The sequence below is a fragment of the Rhinolophus sinicus genome, linkage group LG01 (genome assembly GCF_036562045.2).
Source record: "Rhinolophus sinicus isolate RSC01 linkage group LG01, ASM3656204v1, whole genome shotgun sequence".
NCBI classification, from domain to species: Eukaryota; Metazoa; Chordata; class Mammalia; order Chiroptera; family Rhinolophidae; genus Rhinolophus; species Rhinolophus sinicus.
The window spans coordinates 99,206,698-99,216,701 of NC_133751.1; the positions used below are offsets into that span (position 1 = coordinate 99,206,698).

Here is a 10,004-nt window from a genome sequence, read left to right on the forward strand (position 1 = left end):
CGGCAGTAAAGGAGCCCGCACGCGCACGCGCAGCTCTGGGGTCACACTTAATAGAGCTTGGGAGGGTTGGGCTACAGCCCGTGAGCCCGCCTTGCCCTCTCTCTCCCTCTTCTTAAGCAGGCGGAGCCCGCACTTCCGCGGGGTGGAGTCGGCTCAGTGCTGACGTTGGCAGCCGAACCCGAGGTAGTTCGAGGCGAAGGGCTGCACGGTTCGCTTGTTGCGTTGCGTTTCCATCCTCTTTCACTCCACGCTTCCAGCGGCGGCGGCGGCGGTCTGAGGAGTATCCCGGCGGCCTGCTCTCTTCCTTGAGCGCCCGCCTCCCTCGGCCGGTCAGTCCGGCGTCCTCAGTTCAATCGGCGGCCCGCGCCCCGCTAGCGCTCAGCCCCCGCGCTCGCCGCGCCCAGGCCCAGCGACCGGAGCTAGCGCCCCGTCTGAGAACCACCTCGCTCCGGCGACACGGGCACCGGGAGCGGAGCGTTGCAGCGGCCGGAGGAGAAGCGAGCGAGCGAGCGAGTCCAAGGGGTGGCTGGGCAGGTGGTAGCGTCGCGAAGATGGTCGCCAAGCAGCGGATCCGTATGGCCAACGAGAAGCACAGCAAGAACATCACCCAGCGCGGCAACGTCGCCAAGACCTCGGTAAGGAAAGAGCGGACCCTGCTCTGTTCTGCAGCCGGGGCTGAGGTCCGAGCCCGAGGGCCGCGTCGAGTTCTCCTCCCCAGACCCGCCGACTCTGGGGGCCCGAGGCCGCGAGCTGGACGCACAGTTGGGGGGAGGTGGGTGCCGGAGCTGGGCGGCTCGGGAACAGAGGGGAGACTTGGCCCGGAGTGCAGTCTGTGGGAGCCCTGGTTCGGAGGGGTTTTTTTGCATTTGAAACGGTGGATTTTCCTTTTTGCAGAGAAATGCTCCCGAAGAGAAGGCGTCTGTAGGACCCTGGTTATTGGCTCTCTTCATTTTTGTTGTTTGTGGTTCTGGTAAGTGTTTTGGGGGCGACCGTCGAGTAGGGTGTTGGATGACGGGTTCGGGATGACGTGGTAACCCATCAATGGTGAATCTTAACCGCGTAGTTCTCAGCCCACCTGCCGGGAGCTCCACTTAATTCTGTTCATTTGAACCAATTTGCTTGTCCCACATATGCACAGAGGGTGGTGCTCCAGAAACTTCTCCCAGTTTGATTTGTGCGCACAGGAGATCAGAAAAGGAGGTCAGGTCCTTAGTAATTATCAAGTTGGAAGAAATTTAAACCAAAACAAAAAACAAAAACACCTCACGGAAGGAGATAGACTGTTTTTGCAACCGCATTATCAATTCCTTTGCAAAATAGAAGCGTATGAACATCTTGTGCATATGGACGTTCGAACTTAATTTAACGTGTCCCAGAATCTAACTTCTTATGTCAAAACTGGGTATATTTTACAAAGTAAAGTAGTACAAGGAATTGATTCACTATAGAGAAAACGTACTTGATTGGCAATTTAATATGTGACAAATGTTTTTTAGATTAATAAAAGAAATGTTTGACATATGGTAAGAAAAATTAGTTATCAGAGCAGCCTGCTGTTAGAGTAATAGACTCTTGCCTCTGCAAATGGATTACAGAATGCCTTTCCTCTCTTCATTTATTATAGAAGCTGTTGATATTGAAGTACATGTTTCAGTTTTCCACATTCTGACCTTCCAGTTATTGAGGTTTCTCATAAACATTTCGCTTTGCCTGTCTCCTGAATGTACCAGTTGGAAGCTTTCCTGATAAATGGCAAAGAGCCAAGCAATTTATATAAGCTAAAGATTACTGAATTTCAGCTTTGTGAGAATGAGGAAACATGCATATGTTGTAGGCCAGGCCTTCAAAGGACATTTAATATTTAGTGACAAACCTAACTAATTCTGTGCTCGAAAAACTAGTTTTGGCACCGTTAGTTCTTTCTAAAATGATTACATATTTTCAAACGGACATTTAGACATAAAACTCAGAAGCTGAGATTTTAAAAAACAACAATGGATATTTACTCGTTTTATTAAGGTGGGCCTGTCTTCATTTCTTGTTACAATGAAGTTACATAGCGTTTGCAAGCAATTGTCTAAGGGTAGTCTTGGGCTCTAATTACTTAATATCTATCACTTACCAGACCTATTTTATTCAAAACATGTTTTAATATTTGCTCTTTCTCTTACAGCAATTTTCCAGATTATTCAAAGTATCAGGATGGGCATGTGAAGTGACTGACCTTAAGATGTTTTCATTCACCTGTGAATTTTAACTTGAACTCATTCCTGATGTTTGATACCCTGGTTAAAAACAATTCAGTAATGCATCCTGCCTCAGAATGACTTTTCATATCATCCTTCATGTGTCATTCCAAGGTTTCTTCACGAGTCATTCCAAGTTTTCTAGTCCATACCACAGTGCCTTGCAAAAGCACCACATGAATAAAGCAATAAAATTTGATTCTTAAGCTACAGTAGTGGACCCTACTTATTCAGTCATTTAAGAGTAAGTTTTTTAATGTGGTTATTAACACAGTGTACCGTATAGATAATTAGACTAAGTCTGTGTAGGCAGGGTCTAGATTTTGTTAACCCTCGTGTAAATGCAATTAGCTTAATTTAAAATTCAAAATCTTACGGTTTTTATATAGCTAGGCACTTTATTACAGTATCTTGAAAGCACACTCCCATATAGGGTCATGTAACTGTCCTGTAAGAAGGTGCTTGTAAATGGAACAACTACACAGCCTAGTTTTCCCACAATCTTTAGCACCTGAAAAAATGTTAAAGCTTCTGAGTGCTTAATGTAAAGGGAGACACTTACAGCCACAATGTCTATTTTAACATTATTTCTGTTATAGTACCTTGGGTTTTGCATGAGTGAATATACTAACCTAATATGCCATAAGAAGACAACTTGTTTGAGTATTTTATAACTTAGTCACTTCAGTTTCACTGAAAGCTATCATGGTGGAGTAAAGTCAGGGAAGTTTTGTTTATGTCACCATTGATTTCACCAGAATTACTTTAATATATCAAAGGGGTCTACTATGCTAGACAACATTTTAGGGAAAAATACTACTAAAAATGGATGCCTCATTGGGACATATTGTTGTGTCCAATGTGCCATAAGACAGCATGTGAGTAGCACTTTTAATACCAAAAATGGCACATCAACTTAAAAAGTTACACTTAGTTTGGAAATGCTTTTTCTAGGTTTATGACTAAAATTCTGTTAGGGTTCTAGATATGTCATAGTAAAGTGTCATCTGGAATTAAATGGTTTTACTGATAAGGATCAGTCTTTAGTCTTCCCTTTGTTACATGATTTTATAGGTTATGGTTGATCAGACTTTCTTTTTACTAATGGTAAGGGTGAGTGAGAAGGCAGATTTTGGGTTTTCTGGTACTGTTGAAAATTGCAAGTATTGGCTATTTTGAAATATTGAATCATAACTTGATGAAAAAAGCCTGAGCGGCGTCTATGTGTTAATGAATTGGAAAGAAAGCTGCTTGTTTGCTTTGTTAATTGCCTCAGGATATTTCTTTTTAAAATAAGCTGTTTTAAGAGGAACAGAAGGGAAATCTGCTACCTAGTCTATACACAGTGTGAACCTCAGAGTTTCTGATACCCCAAAGTATGGGGGAGAGTGAGGGAGAGGAGTGGTTTAGGACACTTAGGAATCTGACTACTTTAGTTAGAATAGGAAAAGAATCAGCCAACCTGGGCCCAGCAGGTTTTTGTCTTCATTGTTACCTGCTTTCTCACCCAGGAAATGAATCTCTATACTTGTTTCCCTTTTTGAAACAAGTGGCATGTTTAACTAATTCTATTTTATTGTAACTTTAAAAATGAAAGTTATTGTTCTAAATTCATAGCAGGTGCCTTATTCCTTACTTTGAGTTAAACCATTCCATATCGGTTTCCGTTGGTGTACTATAGATAATTGGCTTTAAGATGTTGGGTATTTTTTAATATACAATGTCTATTAATTTGACTGTTAAGTTGCCATAGCTAACAATCGTTTTACATATGTAAAGTTGCATTCCCTTTGTATTTCATGTGTAATTTTCCAGTTGAGAGCATTTTATGTTAAGGATGGATTATGCATGTTTGGGTCAGTGAAAGCTATGTCTTATTTGATTTATCCTTTAAAAATAAATTTCCCTGAATATTTGATGCCTTCTAAAAGAAAATGATTTTACAGAGTTCTTATCTGAGTGTACCTCTTACAGTTAATAGAAAATGATTTTAAAGAATGCCTAGTATTATGATGTACTTGAGATAAATAGTACCCAGACGCACAGATGTAAGGTTTTTAACTGGGAATAGGTAGCAAGAAAAATATATAAAGCACAATGAATTGCATACTTCCCCACCTAGGCTTTACCCTCATTTCATTATTATCTGAGTCTGGTTCAAGAAAGAAGCACAGTTCTTTTGATCTCCTTTTCCCAATTGAATTTTATCTCATCTAATGCACAGTATGAGAATAAATGCTTTATTGGGGTTGTCTACCTTATCCAATTACTCTTTGTAATTTAGCTATAATATTTCAATGAGTTGTCAGTGATTTCATTGTATGTGTTGGATTGTGAATAATGTTGCTCAAAATAATGGAGTGGGCTTCCAAAATAAGTAAAGATTTTCAATGTAACAGGATGCATTGTAATGGCTTTAACTTACATTAAAGAAATGTACATACTCGCTGCAGGGCCGTGGCTCTTCTCACTGAGGTTACTGGAGTTTTGTTGGCACAAAGGACTGCCGGGTAGGGCTGGATTATGTTCTTGGGAGGTTCAGCAACAGAATTTTATTGTGCTTTGGCATCTGTAAAATTTAGAACATCATCAAATTTTACACTTAGAAATTATTCTAAAGTTCGATTTCTCTTTACCTCCCTTTTTAGTTTTTTTACTTGGTTTAGACACAAACCACGACTTGAAGAGGTAGGAGTTGGGCTGAACAACACATTCTACATCACTCCCTCAGAGAATCCTTCTTTGTCAAACATAGTCTCACTCCAGCTGCTTTATCTTCAAGTTGAATTAGGACGAAAATGTCCTAATTTGGTAAAAGTACTAGTAAGCAGTAAAAGGCCAGAAATAAGCTGAAGGGAAAAATTAAACTGGACTTAGATAATTCAAAGTAAATTCATACATATCAGAATTATAAAGATGGAAAGGATATGGGAAATTTTGTCCAACTGCCTCAATTTACAGATAAATGTAAAAAACTCATTTATTCAGTGAAGATTGAGTAACATATGCTGGATATGGAGATAGAGCTATGAATACAGCCTTCCAGCTCTCAAGTATCGTTCAGTCCAGTAGTGGGGGGAAAGATAATAGTGATCATAATTGTAATGAGTATTTCTAAGGAGTGAAACCAGATAAATGTTGTCTTTGCCCCCACAGAGCTAGTTGAGGTGAAGCAGAAACTAGAAACAAGGTTTCCCGACCCATTGTACCCTATAGAAATCTAGGAATGATTGCAAAGTGTCCTAAAATACAAAGATCAATAGTTTTATCCACTGTAGCATTGAAGAGGACATTTTTAAAAAGTATTTGCTGTCATTTTACTGTACTTTGTTTTAAATTGTTTCATCTGTAATGTTGAAAATTCTTATTTGATAGTGCAGTAGTCAAAAATAATGCAGTCATGTGTCCTCCATGATGCTTTTTATAACAGTTTCAGTGAGTAAATCATGTGTGACTTTGTGCAAATTTCTGCTTTGGAGTACAGATAGAACAAACCTACACATTTAAATAATTAAAACTGTGATTTCAGTATCATTAAGTGGCTTATAACAGGTTTTTCTTCTTTTCTCCCTGTTATGGAGAATGTCTCTCAAGACAATGAGAATAATTGATTTCAGAGCTGGAAGAAACTTTAGAAATGATCTTGATTAACTCCTTTAATTTACACTTGAGGGATTTATGCCCTGGAGAAGTCATCTTTCCCATCACCAATGAACCTGTGGCAGAGCAAGGATTAGAATAGTTTCATGATGACCAAACTGGCTCTTTGGTATGTTGAGTGCCAAGGAATTAGGATTCCGTAGGAATGTCTTCTTTTACTTCAGGAGATTACACATTAGTCTCATGAAACTCTACGAGGGTTGCTTGATGGTAAAATCTGAAGATTTCTTGAGCTTTGGTGGGTTCCCACTGCCTTTGGGATTGAAATTGAAATTGTGCTTTGATTTTCAGGGCATGTTACAACATGGCCCAACCTACCTTTTCAGCCTGGACTCCCACTGCTCCCCTCCATAGCCCTGCTCTAACCCAAAGAGTCTACTTTCATTTTTCGGATACCTTGTGCTTTCTTTAAGTGTTTTTGTTCGTTTTTCCCTACATTATAATACTACGTATCCTTCAAAGTACAGCTTATGTTTCACCTCCTCTGTGAAGTTTTCCCTTGCCGTGGGAAACACTCTCTTTGGGATTGTTGAGTAGTGTTCATTATGTTGTCATGTTTATTTGTTTTGTTTCTTAGTTTCTCAGCCAGTGTATGGAATCCTTATGAAGTAATGCCATATTTTTCTATTTCACTCTTTTTTTCATCTACTCTCAACCACCCCACAAGGCTAGTATGAAACTTTACACACGGGGAGCTCACCTTTTTGGTTGAGCTCACCATTTAGTTGAAAGAGTAATGAATGCCCCATCATATTAGAAAAATCTTTAAAGCAAGAACATGTCCTGTAAAATCTACCCTTGATACAACAGTCATCCCAACTTCTTCCAATCCTGGTAACCTCTGGTTAATGGCTGGGCTCTGCACCAGAATTCAGTCTGCCGTGGAAACAAACTCTCCCAGGACAGTTTTGACATTTAGAATATATCAACAGTGGTATTTGTCCTTCAGTCATATTTGAGAAACTTTCATAGTAAGTGTCATTGAGAAAACCAGAAAGTGCTTTATAAAGAAACCTGACAACTCACCACACCAGTCTGTCCAGTTATAAGGGAAAGGTTGAACAGCCATGCTTGTTTAGAACAGGTGCCTGTGGGCTGTCAGCTGCCCTCTGTCCCCAGTCCCATCCTAGGGCACAGGAAGGGGCACGGATGCCACATGCTGTGCCCTTCACACCAAACCACGAAACCAGAATGGCTCTGTGCTACCCAGACCAGATCCAGTCCATGGAAGGAATAGCTTGTTCTCTCTTCACAAAGGACATTTCTACAGCTAGGCCACAGAACATTGACTAGCATTTAGGATGTGGCGTGGTTACCAAACAAGATCTCATAATGTGCAAAGGAGATTCCCAGGGCCTGTCTGAGATAATGCCATCCATGCAGACATGCAGAGCTTGGGAAGGACGCTTAGGTCCTGGCACCCAGGAGCGCTCTTGGACTAGATTCCAAGGTGCAAATGCATTTGGGATTAAGACAGATTTTAACTTCCGACAAAACCCAAATCATAAATAAACACTGGGAGTATCCAAGCATGTTTCCACCGAGTTCCAGCCTGGTGACTCCGGCACAACCCACCTGTTAATTACATAAGGAAGGTGACACAGAATGGAAACCATCCCGAAACCGTAAAGTCATTTCTGCTTGTTTGAGAACAACAGCAGGACGTTTTTTCAAGGCGAGATCTGTTTCTTTTGCTAAACCTAAAGTTCAAGTCCATCTGCACTGCCACGTGCACACGGGGAAAGTGGGCCATCGGGATTTAATGCCCAGCCCATGTCAATGGTTTAATCTATTACTCGGAGGACAGCCAGGGAACCAACAATTACCTGGAAATCTGTTAGGAATGCAGAATCTCAGGCCTCTCACAAGGCTCACGAAATCAGAATTTGCATCGTCACAGGATCCCCAGGTGTTTCATAAGTAAATTAAACTCTCAGAAGTTTTCAAGAGGTCGCCTCACAGGGCCTTAAATCCCCAACCTCCCCAGCCTTCATTCTCTCATCTGAGAAAAGGAAACACCTACCCTCCTGTCTCATACAACTGTTATGAAACTCAAATGATGGTAAAAGCACATTGAAAGGTTAAAAATGCTCTATGCAAATAAGATTCCGCTAAATTTGTGAACCGCAAAAAACAAAGATCTCTGATAGGGTGAAAGGCCTTTCTCACTGAAAACAAATAGGAACAGTAGCCTCTATATTTGACTTAGCAGGAAATCACCAGCTTTCTTAGGATCACTTGCTATTTTTATACATCTTGAACTACAATTTTACCTTTCCAAAATTTTGCCGTCTGAATTGCTTCTCAAAACTTAACAGCACTGTGACTCATATTAGGCTAATTAGCCCCTACAATGGAATACTTTGCATATCCCAGGTTCTCAAGGAAAATCTGTTGTATTTGGAAAAGTGAGGTGGAACCAGGAGGTATATTGGTCTCAAAGGCTGCCTGTCACAGGAGCCTATCCCTGCTTCAGAGGCTCTTTTGACACCCTTTCTATTACCTCACATCAAAATTTACAATGCTGGTGAAGTGCCGTGATCGCACATACAGATAATCCTTCTTCAGACATGAAAAGGGTACTAGGTAAATACATAGGCTCATAAAACTTACTTGTGAAAAGGCTTGAATTCCTGTTAAAAAAAACACCAAAACATTTAGAGACAATATATGAAATTTGATTTGATACTACCATCACTCATTTTAAAAATAAGCTTATTAGATTTAGAGCAAAGTTGCAAAGACAATACAAAAAGTTCCTTTATACCCTTCACTCAGCTTCCCCTAATGTAAACATCTTCCACAATCACGGTACATTTGTCAAAACCAAGACATTAACATCACAGCAATACCATCAACTAAATTAGGAGTTCATTTGGATTTCACCAGTTTTTCCACTAATATCTTTCTGTTTTAGGATCCGATCCAAGCTACCACATTGCAATTTAGTCTTCACTTTAAAAAATAATAAGAAGAAGAAATTGTACCTAATATAAGCTATTGTGTTAAACATTTTAATTACAAAAAATTTCAAATATACACAAAATAACATGAGATTTCTACATGCTATCATCAGTATGCCACAGTTGTTAAAATTTTGCCATATTTGCCTTATATCTCTTTTTTAAAAATGTAAATAAAATATTAATGATATGACAGAACATCCCTTTCAGCCTTCTGAAGTAAATGTAGGCCATTGGTACACATTTTTTTACTGTGCATACAGAAGTTAATAAACAATACATATGCGTATTTTGTGAACTTTTAAGATTTGCATAGGTAGTGTCAAATTACACATTTCATAGGAAATTTTACTTTTCACTCAACATTACTTTGAGGTTTCTCCAGTGGATCTAATTCATTCATTTGAATTGCCATGTAGAGTACACCCTTTATGAATAGGCACATTTATGTATCTAAACTTCTGAGAGATGCTGAAGCTGTTTCTACTTGTTCACTGTGGTAATCTGAAATGTAATGAATGTGGATGTTTATACATTGTTTCATTGTATAGATGTATATAGAATTTCTCTAGTCTAGAAGTGGAACTGCTGGGCATGAGATGTATGCATTTTCAAATGTATTAAGTATGGTGAAATCATGATCCAAAAATGTTCTAAGAAAATTAAGTTTCCACCAACAATGTGTAAGAGTTCCAATTTTAAGTGCTCACCAAAGTATCATTTATCAGCCATTACTTCTGCCCTTCAAATAAAAAAGTAAAGTTGTCTCATTTTTTTCACTATGCATTTCTGTGGTTACTAGCAAGGTTGAGCAACTTTGCAAGTGCTAGCCTTGAAGCCTGGGTTTGTATTTGCTTTTTGTCACTCTGTATCTATGTGACCTTGGGCAATCTATTTAATTCTGTTTTCTCAGCTATAAAATGAAATAAATGAGTGAATACAAGTAAAGCATATAGAAAGGAAACTAGCATAACAAAATGCCCCAGATTTACCTGAGATATTTTCTCCCCTAGACTTGGATTCAGCCATTTTTTCCAAGGAGCCGTGGTTCTTTTTACCAGGATGTGGACTTTGTAGAGATCTTAGTCTGAACTCTAAGGGAGCTCATTGCAACTGTGTTCTCATTGCTTCTAAG

The 10,004-nt window shown here is 39.7% G+C and overlaps 1 protein-coding gene across 1 annotated transcript; it reads left to right on the top strand.

The window, feature by feature from the left end:
• Positions 1-85: 85 nt before the first annotated feature.
• On the top strand, positions 86-4,694 carry SERP1 (stress associated endoplasmic reticulum protein 1). Its single transcript, XM_019748899.2, has 3 exons — positions 86-635; positions 895-970; positions 2,174-4,694. Exons 1-3 carry the CDS (start codon positions 552-554, stop codon positions 2,212-2,214), a joined length of 201 nt encoding a protein of 66 aa, XP_019604458.1. The 5' UTR covers positions 86-551; the 3' UTR covers positions 2,215-4,694.
• The last annotated feature ends 5,310 nt before the right edge of the window (positions 4,695-10,004 follow it).

Bases quoted from the DNA above. Each gene is read 5' to 3' on its own strand.
- SERP1 (XM_019748899.2), top strand. From the start codon at position 552: ATGGTCGCCAAGCAGCGGATCCGTATGGCCAACGAGAAGCACAGCAAG. The intron at 636-894 runs GTAAGGAAAGAG...TCCTTTTTGCAG, and splicing joins GCAACGTCGCCAAGACCTCG to AGAAATGCTCCCGAAGAGAA. The intron at 971-2,173 runs GTAAGTGTTTTG...TTTCTCTTACAG, and splicing joins TTTTGTTGTTTGTGGTTCTG to CAATTTTCCAGATTATTCAA.